Source organism: Cheilinus undulatus, linkage group 7, assembly GCF_018320785.1.
Source record: "Cheilinus undulatus linkage group 7, ASM1832078v1, whole genome shotgun sequence".
NCBI lineage: Eukaryota > Metazoa > Chordata > Actinopteri > Labriformes > Labridae > Cheilinus > Cheilinus undulatus.
Window position 1 is genome coordinate 20769142 of NC_054871.1, and position 15581 is coordinate 20784722.

General features: G+C 38.5%; 2 protein-coding genes across 8 annotated transcripts in view; one reads left to right on the plus strand and one right to left on the minus strand.

Annotated features, from left to right (window-relative positions):
• camsap2a (calmodulin regulated spectrin-associated protein family, member 2a) overlaps positions 1 to 6219 on the minus strand; it is a 69752-nt gene extending 63533 nt beyond the window's left edge. For all 7 annotated transcript variants that reach the window (XM_041791251.1, XM_041791250.1, XM_041791246.1 and 4 more), the window contains exons 1-2: positions 5612 to 6219; positions 757 to 1016 (exon numbers count right to left, since the gene is read on the minus strand). In XM_041791251.1, coding sequence (XP_041647185.1) covers positions 757 to 1016; positions 5612 to 5750 — 399 coding nt within the window. In that variant the 5' untranslated portion in view covers positions 5751 to 6219. The remainder of the gene's footprint in view (positions 1 to 756; positions 1017 to 5611) is intronic.
• Positions 6220 to 6839: 620 nt separating this feature from the next.
• Positions 6840 to 14495, plus strand: ddx59 (DEAD (Asp-Glu-Ala-Asp) box polypeptide 59). Its single transcript, XM_041790582.1, has 8 exons — positions 6840 to 6896; positions 7327 to 8174; positions 10233 to 10415; positions 10509 to 10598; positions 10954 to 11205; positions 12798 to 12950; positions 13713 to 13841; positions 14134 to 14495. Exons 2-8 carry the CDS (start codon positions 7344 to 7346, stop codon positions 14392 to 14394), a joined length of 1899 nt encoding a protein of 632 aa, XP_041646516.1. The 5' UTR covers positions 6840 to 6896; positions 7327 to 7343; the 3' UTR covers positions 14395 to 14495.
• The last annotated feature ends 1086 nt before the right edge of the window (positions 14496 to 15581 follow it).

Genomic DNA, 15581 nt, shown 5'->3' on the forward strand with positions numbered 1-15581 from the left:
AACAACTGCATTGATCCCTCTCAGCAGTAAGCCTGAAGGTCAGTTAATCAAGGTTAACTCAGTGCATTTATTAACAAATTTCTGGCTCTTAACAGCCCACATGCTAAACTCTAAAAAACATAATATCAAAACCAAGGGCAACACCAAAACTGCAAAAAACTATGAGGTTTTCATGTGCAACTTCCTTCTGTATTAAATAGGACTGTCTCAGGTGCATTATTGCAAACTTTAATCAGATTCTGGAAGAAATTAAAATGTGAGAAACATTTTGTGCAATCTATCAATGCAAAAGCTTTTGGTTGCAAATATGAATGATAATCAGTAATTTTTATAAAGCTTCATTACTTCCCAAAACTCAATCAATCATTAAAATTTAGACATTTTAACTTTTTAAATCACCTGACTGATGATATTAAAAGTAAAGACATTGTTGTGTAAATGGAGACAGTTCTTGATGTTCCTGTACCTGGCCTTTCAAGAATGTGCTCTTACCTGACTAAAACAAGTTTAAAAGACACGCTTGGCGGACAGGTGGAATGAGGAAAATTATTATCAACCTGACATATGCCTCAAAGCTGGAGGGAAAGAAACTTAGAGCAGCTATTTGAAATCTACAGCTTGTAAGACTCAAAATAGAGATTAGTTTGAATTATAGAAGAACACTCTGGCTTAGCTATGAACTGAAGTGCTTGCATCCAGACCATAATCTCTTAATCACCTCTGAAGTTCAAAAAGTATTACAAATATCTGACTTACCATTTGAAGAGGCCTCTTTCGTAGGTCCCTCTCGGTCACCAGTCGCTCCTGGTCGGTGACATAGAGTCCTCGCTGAGCCAGTGCCTGAATGACGGCATCATGACCTAGCAGGGGTTTGGCAGTGTCACTCTTAAGGATGAGGCTGCCAGCCCTGCAGTAGAGATCTGCAGAGAGAAGGAGGCTGGCCACAGGAGGTTTCAGATGCTCCTGCTCATACTGGTCTGTGTAGAAGGGGTCCTTTAAATCTGAGGGGATGCTGTCTGCATTGTGGGAAAATAGAAGAAAAGAGATTGCAAACAAGACTTCAATATCATGCCACTTCAGAGGAATTGAAGCAAAAAAAAGTGAAGTTTATGCAACTTCATCATCAAGTCCTCCCTTGTTGAATCTTACATCAAACTCAGGAATCAAAAGGAAAACTAGTAAAACTGAGATGAGGTCAAGATGGTAGCTTGTAAAGCTTTTTAAGATTCTGTGCAGTTTCCTTTCCTTGACAAGTTTGCTTCATTTTTCATCACCATGCTTCGACAATATCTTGACGGGCCACGAGTAGATAGACCTCAGCGTTGCTATAGCAACTGCAGGAGGAGTGGAACCTGATCGATTCATCTAGTGTGTATCTCTGCAGCTTCAAGCTCCCTGGGAACACCTCTCTCAGTGTCTGTTTCATCAAAGAGAGAACCGTCATGTGTGCGCACCTCAGGCAACTCCAAACAAGGGGATAGTCTACAAATAATCAGAAATGTTGCATTCTCCTATTGCTTTTCTTCTGAATCTTCCTGTCTATGCCTCTGTTATGTTTTTTCTTTTCACCACTGATTAAACAATTAAAATGAGATGATGCAGCTGTGTGAAATCATTAAAAAAACATCTGCATACACTCCACTTGCGGCAACTGCAGGAGAAAAGATGTAAATTTTGATTAAAGCCTGTTTGTATGCAGGGAAAACAATGGCACATATGATGACAGCTTTATATTCCTGACACTACTGCCCATCCTCCAACTCAACCCGACCCTCCAACACACCCATAAGCACAAACAAACAATGAATCACCTGCTAAGCCTGACCATTATCACAAGGTCATCTACTGAGTGGCTCCGTTATAATGGGACCTGGAAGCAGATGGTGGCAGTAGCAGGTAGCTACATTAAATGCTTTTCCTAAATGAGCGTGTTATTGATCCAAACAAAGAAATTTATCTTTTCCCCTGCCCTCCACCCTTGTATCCCTCCACAGGGAGGTCAGAGGTCAAGCTAGCCTACAGAACAACATCCTGAAAGCTTTGAGCGTGTCAGCATTTCACTCAGGTAATTTGAACGATTTTTACTTTTACATCTTTTTTAGTATTTCACAATTTCCTGAGCTTAGAAATCCAACAACTAAAGACAAAATCAGTAGTCAGTTAAAATAATTAAACATGCAATTATTGCATCAGGTTTGCATAAATTAAAAAATCTTCTAAATGCTGCTGTTTTGACCTGAATGCACTTTAAAAGAACATCTGTTCAGTATGTGAATGTGAAGAGAATCAAATAATCTTCTCATATTCAAAGAGGACATCTCTGCTCATGAGTAAGACTTGCATTAAACACTAAAAATTTGCACTGTCTCATGGTATTTAATAGCATTTCCAACAGCTGATGCTGCCCGGGCTACATCTTGCATCCACTAGACTATTCTTGATACACTCCTGCAATGGTGTAATGAGGCATATGCATGTGGGGTGCACAGAGCAGCGTAGGCAGAGATCTGGAGATGAGCCCGCTCTCTTTCACTCTCTCTAGAGGGCTGTATTTTTGGAATCAGCCCATTTCTTTCAGGCCTGATTCAAAATACACAGAGGATCTGCAAGGAATCTTGTGTTTGCTGGGCTATTACAATACACTTGAAGGTATAATCTGTTGGCTGCTAGAAAAGAATGCTAATTTATTTTGCACAGCTCAGACTGAAAAAGCTTTGCTGTTTATTCTAGAGCAGATGTCCTTAAACCAATATAAAACTAAAGCTGCTAGAACTGTGTTAACTGTAATAAAAGGAATTAAAGTGACCATATCATGGGTTTTATTTTAGGGCAGGTTCCTGTGAAAACAAATCTATGCAGAGAATCCCAGGTCTAAAAGTTACATTAGTGCCACATATGACTTTGCATTGCAGTTTGATTACCTTTTAATAATTCTTTCTTACAAATATCTATTTGAAATGTATATGATAAAGGAAGTAACCTTTAATAGTACATTTATAAAGATGTACAGAATTCTCCATGGACTGCAAAGCTTCATGTTGTTTTTGGCGAAACTGAGTTACAATATGCATAAAAGATTGCCATGTAGCTTTAACGCTATTAGAAAAAGTTACCTCAATTTGAAGAGAAATGGTTAAACAATGTCTTGGTAAAACCTAACTAAAGGACATACATTTAAATCATGCACGATTATGGTTCTGAATTGTATGTCAGAGCTAACCGATAAAGAAGTCAGAGATCCTTGGTTTCTCAGTTAAGAAAAGGAATCCTTCCTCTGACTCTGGAAGTTGGTAGGTTTAAACATCCCAAAGGACCAGAGACTGTGTGAAGTTAATAACTTAGAAGTTCAACTGATATTTGCACCATGAGTGAAGTCATTAACCGAGCCTAACTCAGTGGATAACGTTGCTCATTGTGCAAACATGTCTCATATCAGAAACAACTAAAATGTTTATGCATATTTTAATATGGAATTGATTATCATGCACATGCCAGAGCTTGTTGTTGGTTTTCTTGTTTACAATGTTTAGTTTTTGATATGTAAACAAACCACAACAAATGTATAAAAAAATTTACTGAATATTTTGTAACGCCTTCTTACATACATAAGTCATTCTTGCGCACTGACTGCACTTAATTTTTTTAAAACCTCTCATGAAGTACTCTGCTTCGGCTACAACTCCTGAGCTGAGATTTCCTAAAACCCACTGCTACAGTAAAAACATTCTCCCTTCAGTGTCAACAAATAGACCTAGGCCTCATTCATAAAAAAGTGAAGCAATCTTGTTCTGCTTCTCTGCTCAGTGACTCCACCTTATCACAGCTCTGCCACCTAGCAAACCATAAATACCATAAGCATGTATTAAGAAGCTTTCCTGCAAACACAAGCTCCCAGTAGTTGTGCCTCTTTTGCTTAAGGGTGAAAAACGATGCTCTTACCATGTGTCAGACGACACCATTTATCACATTTCCACTCTGACGGCTGTGATCTCTCATTTGACGGCAGCTGTTTGCCTCTTCATCAAACACTTCTATAAAATTTTCATACACTTAAAATGTGACTTAAATGTGGTGTTGGTAACACACCAGCATGTCACATGAGGATATGAGATAGAGTTTGACAGTTGTGTTGTTGAAATTGATTGGTTACTGTCACTGTAAATCAATATTACTGTAATTCAGACCAATGAACAGCAGGGGTGATCGTATCAATGCATCAAAACGAAACACCTTTAATTCCAGCATGAGTGAGCCACCATGTTATATCAGCTCTGTCTATGTATCATCCATACCACTCTAGTTAGACCCATTTTAGTTCTAACTGCCATATTGCAAATGCAAGTGGCTCCAGATGTATTGAACTAGGCTATATACAAACAAACCCTGCAGCAATATTCATCCTCTTTCTGATGAAAGATGGTCTTAATCAAGAGTAAAAATCTATTAAGCAGTCCATGTTTTCCAGTAATTTACTTCATAAACAACGATTTGGATTTGGCTGCATTAATGCACATCTGACTCCTTTTCATTGCAGAATAAATTTAACCATGATATGACATCATAAAGTTGATCCAGAATATCCTTTCTTTTTGAACTTTGCATTAAGTCAAGATTAATGAGTGGAAAGCCAATGGAAAAAGCACATCTGAGATGCAATACGGTTTGTTTTTCTTATATTGTCCACACTACATTTAAAGCTCCTGTGAGGGACTTTTAGTTTGTATTAAATTTGGTGCCACCTGTGGACAAAGTGGTGCCTTTCGTCTCATTTCTTATCTTGTCTTACATATGTTTAAGTAGTGTTTTGTGTCAAAAAAACTCCTCCTGCCTTTTTTTTTAGCCGCCAAATATTTCAGTCAGATAGAAAATGTAAACAAAGGAAGCCGTGGTAGTGCAGTTCATCATCTGCAACAGTTTAGCAGATTAGTATCAATAGAAATAACTTATCATGCTAGTGATGGCTGCGTTTGCTTTTGCAGCTCATAAAAAAAAGCATCAGTATCAATTTCAGTCTGTTTCATAACCAGCTAAAAAAACCCTCACATTGGCTTTAAATGCATAAAATGTCTTATATGTGATGCTTTTTACCGAGATTTGGATACTATATCCTGAAGGTGACATCATCTGGGGCACCAACCCCAGTATTTCCACACTGATACTCCCTTTCCATTAAGTGGGACAGCATACTTATTGATCACATCAGAGGAAACTGGTTTTATATGGTCTCTTGGGATGATACATAGTGTATTTCCAATAGGCAATTCATTTGAAATGGTTTGCAGTGTGTAACAAAATACAAAGGTGTTTTTCCCCAGCAAAAGGGTTTAACATTGGTGGAAAATCACAACAGTCTACAGCGAATATTTGTGAAAAATACCGCCTCAGGTGATCAATAATGAGTCCACAGCCTGCCATGTCTCTACAGGACAAGGCAGATGAAGATTGTAACGGCTGTTTCGGTGTTAAATGAGTGTAAAATTCACTAGAAGACTAATACACGTGCATTTTCTTTGGCTTTGCAGTAATTTCGTGAAATACGGAGCAACATTTGTTGAACATACAACAAAAATATTCATGCAGTGTTCATGTGCAGGTACAGTTATGCCCCTACCTGTCCCATAGGCTTTGGACACCAGCCATGTGAAGCTACAACAGATTTTAGCTCTGGAGAAATCATAGTGCTCAAAAGACTTTATTGTCGGAGCAATGAAGCTCTTCCTCGCATCCCTGACGTCCTGAACTTCACCCATATTCCTTCCTCAATTGTTTCTCGAACCCTATGAAGCACTACGACACGGGAGCATCACACTAAAGGAATCTCGTGGAAAACAACAAACGGCTGTAAAATAATGAGACGTAGTATCTTTCTGGACACTATTCACGGGTCTTCTCAGTCATAAAATCTTCGTCTGGCTTCGGGTATTCTTGTAATTCAGTCACGTTTACACAATGAGTCGATGGTCTTGGTGTTTTTCATCCATCCTGCCGCGTACCCGTTGAAATTGGCTTCGTTGGAGCAAACTCGGAAGGTTTCCTTGGAATTCAGAGGGAAATACGCTTTCTTGCCGAAATAAAAGCATAAATATTTCCATTATTTAGGTTCTCTGGGAGTGGACGGCTTCTCCCGTTCATGTCCATGTACCATTGTAAGGATAACCTTTGCGATAGGCATTCCCCCCTTTATTCAGTCTCCTGGTGCCGTGGTGCGGTTTTCCTGCCGCACTGAGGCACTCCAAGCCCTGCACCTTTGATACCCAAAGCGCATGCGCGAAGATTGCCTTCAAATGATGTCGGGAGATTCAACACCTTTTGGAGGAATTTCTTATTTTGGCCGCATACTAAATTCTGATGCTTTTTATTCGGACGTGTGTTATTAAGGACTGGGGTGTATCTTTCCTGAATAATTTCTCTCAAATAATTCCTTCTTTTGAAGCCATAATTCAGCAATCTTACATAACATTAGGCCCACCTCAGGCAAAATGGTTACATTTCCCACGAGTACTTAAATGTACATTAGTCGGGCAAACATCGATGGCTTTTAATAACACATTATGCAGTATGTATCCGCGTGTTGCAACATTTTTGGATGTCAGTATCTGCCTATAAGCCCTAAGAAGAAGCTATCCTTGTGTTCTTCACTTGACGACTTCGTTTAAAAAAATCTGAAAATGAAAATGTTACTAAAGTCGTTTGATTATCCTTTCTTGGGAGTTCAATTAAATTCTCAATCTCAGTACCTCAAACATGAGCTATGAAAAAGAAGATATGCATGGGATGTCTGTAAAATAGCTGAGCACTAATATATATAAAAACTACATTTCCCAACGCGCAAGGCGATACTACGTCATCAGGCGGCGTCGGTAAACGTTTAAACTGTTGGAATATGATGCGTGGAGGTAAAATCGATCGTTTATTATAACAACTCATCTTTATTTCAGCATGCCTGATTCAGTTTTGGCTGAACTGTTGTTTGATTAGAGCTTTTTCGACGTATATTACAAGTTAAAATCTTTAGACTTGTATATTAGAGCAGCTAGGAGAAATATATGCAATATATTACAAATCCATCAGTAGTTGTGTCTGCCTCTGGAGTTTTGACTTTAAGTCTGCACATTATTATTAATTATATGATTATAATTGGTCTAAACACAGATATATCGCTGTTTATGTTTGTATTGAAGCCTTAGGTTCTTTTGCCTTGTTTTCCCACGCTGACGCTAAATTTCTCACAGCTGTCTTTCTGATGTGTGCTTTTGTTTTCATTGTACTGCGTTGTGCAAGTTCATTTTGGAGCAGCAGCACTATATGCGCTTTTTATATTCGCAGATCAATAACCCCGCAAAATGTTTGTGCCCAGAGCTCTGAAAGTGAAGAGACCTGCCCAGACTTCAAGTCAGGTTTTGACCAAGAAGAGTAAGGTAGACCAGGATGAAGGTACTTCATCGATACCTGTTCAAAAAGAGGAAGCATGTGAAGACCCCAAATCACAGAGGGATGGAACAAAAGCTGGTAGAGGCCCAGCAAGTTTGACAGAGAGCTCAGTGTGTGAAGATGTACACGAGTCTGCTTCATGTGATGCAGAGGATGATGAAGAGGAGGAGGAACCTGTTAAATCCTACAAAAAGTATCAAAGATGGCCAGAGCCAGGAGAACCTGTCTGTGTGATGTGTGGTCGATATGGAGAGTACATTTGTGACAGCACGGACAACGATGTTTGCAGTCTTGAGTGCAAAGCCAAACATTTGGCACAAATGGGGATGGGGACTGGGGCAGATGTGTTTAACCGAACAGACAGAAATGAAGGTGAACGGACCCAAACTCATCGGCCAGAAAATGAACTTAGAGGAGTGGGTATAAGTGAAGCAAGCTACTCATATAGAGAAGATCCATTCATATCAGGGTTGACAGATGAGCAGGTGCAGCTGATCAAACAAGAGCTGGGCATTGAAACAGAGGGCAGAGATGTCAGTAGACCCATTGTCGAATTTGAACACTGTGGCTTCCCTGCGACACTGAAAGACAACCTGAAAAAGGCCGGCTATGAGGCTCCAACACCTGTCCAGATGCAGATGGTGCCTGTTGGTCTCACTGGAAGGGATGTGATTGCAAGCGCTGACACAGGCTCAGGGAAGACTGTGGCTTTCCTCTTGCCAGTGGTAGTGAGGGCACTGGAGGTACAGTAATTCTTAAGAAGACTTTTTTTTAAGTTAAGACAAATAATATAATATTTGATGTTAGTACATTAAGAAAAACATGATTAACCACGGCACATGTTTTACTTCTTTAACATCAAGGAAGCCCATTATCTCATTTGAAGTCTTCTGGTTTAAAGGTAAAAGCTAAGATGACAAGTTTCTATATTTATGTGATGGCCATCACAAGACCTTAAACTTTTTTGAACAAAAGTATATACACCTTAGAACAGTAAGCAGGCCTGCCCACAGAATTGGGTGAGCCCCTGAGAAACCTAAAGAATGGGCCATCTCCAGTTGTGATTTATTGGTAATGGCTATGCATGTGTGCTAGATAAGTAGCAATGGTGCAAGCATTCTGGCTACATTATCTCATTTTGGAGCTAAAAATACTTTTATTTTTTGTGTTCTAATGTTAAAATTATGTATTCATTCTACTTTTAAACCCGTTTCACCACTTCTTTCCTTTTGGGCCTTTTGTTTTTAATAATCTTAACCTATTTTTGGTGCTTTTTGCCCTTGTTTTCCACTAATTTCCATTTTGACTAATTTTGCTGCTTTTTGCCAATTTTTTCCATTTTTGTAAATTCATTGCCACATTTGACCCATTTTTCCCCTTTTCTAGATTTTTTTTTTTTGTTGGCATATTAAATGCATTTTTACCACTTTGATTTGACACTTTCAGCCATTTTTTTATTTCCTGTTTTTTTACTCCATTTTGCCACTTTTTAATATTTTCCCACTTTTTGTCAATTTTACCAGATTTTCACTGCTATCTACCCATTTTTTGCCTCTTTTCACCTGTTTTTTTTCCCAATTGTTTGGCCACTTTGTGCCAAATTTTGCCACTTTTTTTGCTACCATCAACCTATTTTTTTGCTGCTTTTTGCCACCCCCCCATATTTAACTAATTTTTACCACTTTTTGGAATCGTTCTCTTGCCACTTTTAACCCATTTTTACATGATTTTTCCATTTTAGACCCTTTTTTGTTTTTTGTCCATTTTAACACGTTAAACCCATTTGTTGCCTCTTTTCACCCATTTTCACCAATGTTTGGCCACTTTTTGCCCACTTCTGCCATTTGTTTTTGCCACTTAAAACCATTTTTTAAACACTTTTCACCCCTTATTGTCTCTTTTTACAATTATTCAGTTCTTTTCTTTTAAAATAGTCTCTGTTTCTTTTACTTTATTTTCTGGCATCCTGATGTTTGTGCACATTATGACATAGCCATGAAATTTACTTTCCTAATCATTAAGTTCAGTTTACCCATCCACACTGTTAACAGTACCAGTAAAAAGGTAACTCTGTTCTACATAGTTTACATTTTTAAGAAGGCTACATTTTGCCTAAACATTAGTAAAAAAGTAAGACATTGTTATCACAGACCTCCATGGGCCACCCATTTGGCTGGGCCCCAGAAAGCTCTCTGGTCTTAACAGTAAGCGACCAGCATATAAGGAGGTGTGGCCGTAAAAAGCTAGTGGTTACTAAAATGTGTTGTTGCTGTTGGATGGAAGCAATGACTATCAATGACCATACTGATTAGTAGAATTTAAAGGGGTTCAACATAATAATATTCACTGAAAAGAAATGGCTCTGGAAATTATTGCATGGAACAAAAAAAAGCAAAAGATCAGGTTTTGATTTCCCTTATTTATTATGCTGAAGAATTCTATTCAACACTCTTAAATGAAGAAAGCTTGAAAGTACCAACTGAAGCAAATTTAGTAGTACCCCCATGATACCTATCTTTAAACTATGTGGTAACCAAAAATCATGCTAAGGTCTGTACAAATTCTGCACATTTGTCCTGAAATTGTCTTCAAGGTGTTTAATTTATTTATTTTCAATTTTCAGAATAAGGTGTTTTTCTTAAGTATCATCCTTGCAGACAGTCTGTGTTTTTATTATTATAATTACTATGAATAATATGCAAAAAAAAAAAAAAATGGCAGGAATAAGAAGCATTACTTTAATCCCTAATTACCTTTTTTCTTGTGACTGTGTTAATTTACCAGACTTTTGTTTCTTTTAGAAACCAGCTCAAAGTATGAGAGGCCCTGTGGCTCTCATCCTGACCCCTACCAGGGAGCTTGCCATTCAGATAGAGAGACAGGCCAAGGAGCTGGTTATGGGCTTCCCTAACATGAGGACTGCACTGCTGGTGGGCGGTATGCCACTTCCTCCGCAGCTCCACCGCCTCAAGAGCAGCATAAAAGTACTGTCTGTGTTTTTGTAGTAATTTCTCCTCCACACAAGCTGTTGTCAGCTTTTCCCTTTGTCACACTCCACTTCTTTTTATTCCTTTAAGATAATCATAGCCACCCCTGGGCGACTGCTTGAGATCTTGAAGCAGAAGGCAGTACAGCTGGATAATGTAAAGGTTGTGGTGGTTGATGAGGTATGAGAAACAATGTTTATACAAGCAATGAAAGGCTTCAAGTGTTAAGAAATGTAGATTGTCTTTGCATCCAATGATCAGTGCCAAAAAATTCTGAGAAAAACCTTCATGTGTGTGGATTTGAATTATTTTGCTAAGGTTAAATGTCATAATAATGAACCAACGATGTTTTCGTTTTAGCAAATATAAACTTGAGTCATATAATATAAAAGCATGTTTTAAAATCAAGTATTTGCCATATAACATTCTGATAGTTTTGCAAGAACCCTGTACTTGGCTGCATGAACTGAGTCAAGTATAAACTTGAGTCCTATTTTGCAGAAAAATCCATATGTGTTTGTGGTTTATTCAACAGGTGGACACCATGTTGAAGATGGGTTTCCAGCAGCAGGTTCTAGAGGTGTTAGAGCAAGTCTCCGAAGAACATCAGACTCTGCTGGCGTCGGCCACCATCCCTAAGGGAACAGAGGAGCTGGCATCCCGATTGGTTCATGACCCTGTGCGTATTGTCATTGGAGAGAAGAATCAGCCTTGTGCCAACGTGAGGCAGATTCTGCTCTGGGTAGAGGAGCCCTCCAAGAAGAAAAAACTGTTTGAGATTGTCAATGTAAGTTTAAGTTTTGATTTTTTTAATAGACTTACATAGGTATTTTTAGGGATGCATTCTCAGCAAGTATTGTTTTTTCTCTAAATCCCTAAAAAAAGAATTGGGGTGGAGTATTACTTTAAGATAATTTGAATGCTCTCTTTACGAAGTCAGCAGTTTTCTCCTGTATAACACCAGGGTTAATTGTACTCTAGTGAAGTAGAAGGTGCTTTTAGAAGCCAAAAAATAAAGTGTTTTCTTTTAGGGTTATAGTGTTTTCTCATGGGATACACACTTGTACCAGCCTGGTATTTTATTTACTGGCTGTTTAAAGGTGGTAATTCCTTAAGCTCTGGAGACCAGTCTCCTTGCTACACCATATTTAGACAGCCATTGCTGCTGTCTGGCCCCCGTCTGGAGGAAATGGGTTGGCCCTGAGCCATGGCTCCACTCCAGGAATCCCAGCAATGGCCTGCACCATTTACACAGGGCAAGACAGGAAGGGTTTGCTTTAGTTTATCCAGTGAAGACCACTGTGTGAGTAACTCGAGCTACATCTTTATGTGGAAGAAGATGGTTTGTTTAAGTAAAGCTATTCCTGACTGCTTTTAATTGAGTCAGCCTTTAATGTAAAACTGCTGCCTCTCAGGAGGGAGACGTGTTGGGTCTTGGAGGACCATTGTGTAATTGGAGGAAAAGTCAACTTGTGTTTTGTGCAACCGAAGAAAACAAAACAAACACACAAAAAATAATTATAGACAGATGCAAGTAATACTTTTAATGGACACTTGTTGTGCCTACAGCCTCTCCCATCTCAGCTGCTGAAGCTTGTAACTCCTTCAGAGTAGTCATAGGTGTCCTGGTGGCCTCTCTCACCAGTCCCCTTCTTGCACGGTCACTCAGTTTGTTAGGGTGGCCTGGTTTAGGCAGATTTACACGTGTCATATCCCTTCCATTACTTGATGATGGGTTTAACTGAACTCCTGGGGGATGCTAAGTGCCTTGGAAATTTTTTGTATCCATCCTCTGACTTGAACTCTACAATAACCTTTTCGCTGAGTTGCTTAGAGTGTTCTTTTGTCTTCATGGTGTAATGGTAGTTATATTTACCATAGTTGATTTATAAAGTCAATAACAAGATAAAACATCCAAGGAGGTCAACATTTTTTTATAGGGACAGTGTGAGGAAAAGTTTGTATGCATCTTTCGCTGCAAAAATGTTCATGCCTAATGCCAGGCTCTGTTACAACACATGGTTAACACTTTGAAGTTGCAGCATACCTAATTAATATACAAAGAGGTGAATGTGACAATTTTTAAGCCTTGCCAGTTAACCTTGTCATGGTATATTTTCCCCTGTGTGCCACATCTATAGAATTGTGACTGCCATCTGCTGGAGGATTTTGAAAATCACCTTCTAGCCCTCTGTTACATAGTAAAACTACCATTTAAAAGGTAGTTAGAATTTCATTGAAAATTAAAAAGTTCTAGACATAGTAGTTTCAACTGCATATAGAGTCATTGCAATGTCTGTTGAATGTATTAATAAAGAAATGTACAATGTGAACAAATAATCTTGACATGTCCCTATGTTTTTCTGTGTGTCTTTTTAGGATAGTAAGCTGTACCATCCTCCAGTGGTTGTGTTTGTCGACTGTAAACTGGGAGCTGATTTGCTGTGTGAGGCGGTCGCCAAGGTTACAGGCCTCAACACTGTGGCAATCCACTCTGACAAGAGCCAATGGGAGCGCAACCGCATCCTCAGGGTGAGATTAGTAACTGCCAGAACAGTAACACAGTCAAGTAAATAAATGGCACTTCTCTAAAAACTGTCAAAGCTTCTGTATAACTTGTAGCTGGAGGATTTTTGTCAGGATGACAGTTTTTATCAGTGCATTAAATGGAGAAGGATTCTGTCAAAACATCAGCTACTGAAGGTAAAACACAACACGAGGAAAAAGGAAAGGGAAAAGGACTTAAGTATAAATAGCTAATTTTGTAATGCCTAAAATGATTCAGGTTCAATGTGAATACTATTCAACTGCCAAAAAAGCAGTTATGACTGAAAGCTCTTGAATAAATTTGTAAACTAACATTAATTCAGGCTCATAAAGTCTTTATCACCCTTTCAAAATGTTTTTTGAAATCATGTGTGGAATAAAAAGGTTCCCACTGCACTGCATTTATTAAGTATTCTGTTTCTTATACCATACTAAGGGGTTGTTAAAGCTGATAACACATTTTATGATTGATCTATGACATTACATTGAAATCTTTTAGGTGCTTTTATTGTTTTAGGCCCCTTTTAACCCAGTAGAGTTTAGAGTTAAACTTGTTTAAATCCTAGACATTATTGTGGTTTCTATGATATGAAAATCCTAATCATGCCTGTATCAATGTCTCATTTTAACCACCAATAGGTGAAATGATGTCCATATTAATGCTGTCAGTCAGTGTTTGGCTTTTACAGTGCTTGACGTGTCTTTCAGTATACACAGTAACACACAGTTGCTCTGTTGTGTGCTCAGGGTCTTCTGGATGGAGCCTTTGAAGTGGTCATCAGTACAGGTGTGCTTGGCAGAGGTCTGGACCTGGTCAATGTAAGACTGGTAGTTAACTTTGACATGCCAAACACAATGGATGAGTATGTTCATCAGGTCAGTATTACCAAGATTTAATTTGCGAGTTTATTCATTGCAAAGTTTTATGTAGTTTTACTGGTATGCCTATCCTGCACTCCAGCCATTATGGAATACATATTAGTCATGTTGACACTTTCAAATAAACAAGCTTCTTTAGAACATTAACAATAAATGGCAGTAACAAAATAACACTTTAGACCATTTAATTACCTTGAATATTAAAAACCTTGTCAGCTTAGTCCAGTTATTCATCATAAATACATTTGTTTAAAAAATAATGTTTTCTTTTCAATTTCCTCTCATCCAGGTGGGCAGAGCAGGTCGGCTGGGACACAGAGGAACAGCCATCACCTTTCTCAACAATAACAACAAGCGTCTGTTCCTCGATGTGGTCAACCGGGTCAAACCCACCGGGTCCATTCTGCCCCCTCAGCTCCTAAACTCTCCCCATCTCCATGAGCAGCAGAGGAGGGAAAAACAGAAGGCCAAGCAAGGGCCTGATGATGTAATGGTCACTAAGAACAATCTATTAGACATCATAAGGAAACATGACCGTCGCAAAAAATAGCACATTTCTTTGATCATACCTGCAATGATGCTGCGAAATGTATGAATGAAATACATGTTTGGTTTTTGTATTTTTCCAATGTCAGGTTGAAATTTTCTTAATAAATACCTTGTTATGATTGTAAGAATTTGTGTTTAAATCATAAACTAGTTTCATCCACTTACAGACAGACTTTTCTTGGTTAACTGTGGTGTGCCATTGGTGACCTTACTGAATCTGTCTTAAGTTGGTGGTATCTTGTAGGTTTCATGGTAAGCATTACCCAGGGGTGTCAGAGGAACTACTTGAGTTATGCTTTCGCCAATATAGTGTTGAAGTTAATTAAAATTGTACAAAATGTCTGATAACTAGGTTTCTAGAGTTCTACAACTTTCTAGAAATCAAACTTCTTAATTCTAGCAGCCCACAATCCTGCCAGAGTGGCATCATCATTAGGCCCTTTTTTGTCACAAAATAGCACGAAAACAAAGCCATGCCTTGCATTGTAAAGTGCAAGTTTTAAGTGTTCCAGTTTTTGTTTTGTGTATATAGGTTAAATAAAACCGGAAATATGATCATCTGAATATTATGTAAAAATTAAATTTACAAATGGGGTACAGTGTTGCATACTGTACAGTACTGGCACTGGTAATTTCTTCATAACTTTGGCATTTTTGTAAGGAAAAAAAATCTCTATATTTCTTCTGTCTGCTGATCATTGTAAAAGATGCAGGCCATATGATTCAATTCCCCTTGTAACTGTTCACATAACATTGTACAGTGGGACAGTTAAAAAACTGAGGAAACACCTATTTACATAACTATGTTTAATTTGCAATACTTGGGATTCCTTCACAGTCTTGGGATTCAAAGAATTCCATAGTCTCCCATGCATACCCATATATATATATTCTTTTCATAATGACGATGATAAACATTTTCGGAGTAGTTAAGGGTTAAGAGGTTGGGTTATGTGTTTCCGTTTAAACTGGGGAGTTTACATCACCTTTTTAACGGCAGAGAGCTAATTTTAGAAAGGGAAAATGAGTAAACTTCCTTCCAAGGACTTAGAGCTGTTCCGGGGAATTTTTTTGGTATATTAACTGTATTCTGGTGCCACCTTGCGCCAGTCTCCGGTATAGACATGACTTGTCCACGCCCTCGTATGACGTCAGACTGCACGAAAATCCAGCCAATCAGCTGCCAGT

What these genes read in the sequence shown, in the direction of transcription:
- ddx59 (XM_041790582.1), top strand. Translation starts at nt 7,344, where the DNA reads ATGTTTGTGCCCAGAGCTCTGAAAGTGAAGAGACCTGCCCAGACTTCA. An exon ending in GCCTCAAGAGCAGCATAAAA is followed by an intron (nt 10,416 to 10,508) that starts GTACTGTCTGTG and finishes TATTCCTTTAAG; the next exon opens with ATAATCATAGCCACCCCTGG. An exon ending in AGGTTGTGGTGGTTGATGAG is followed by an intron (nt 10,599 to 10,953) that starts GTATGAGAAACA and finishes TTTATTCAACAG; the next exon opens with GTGGACACCATGTTGAAGAT.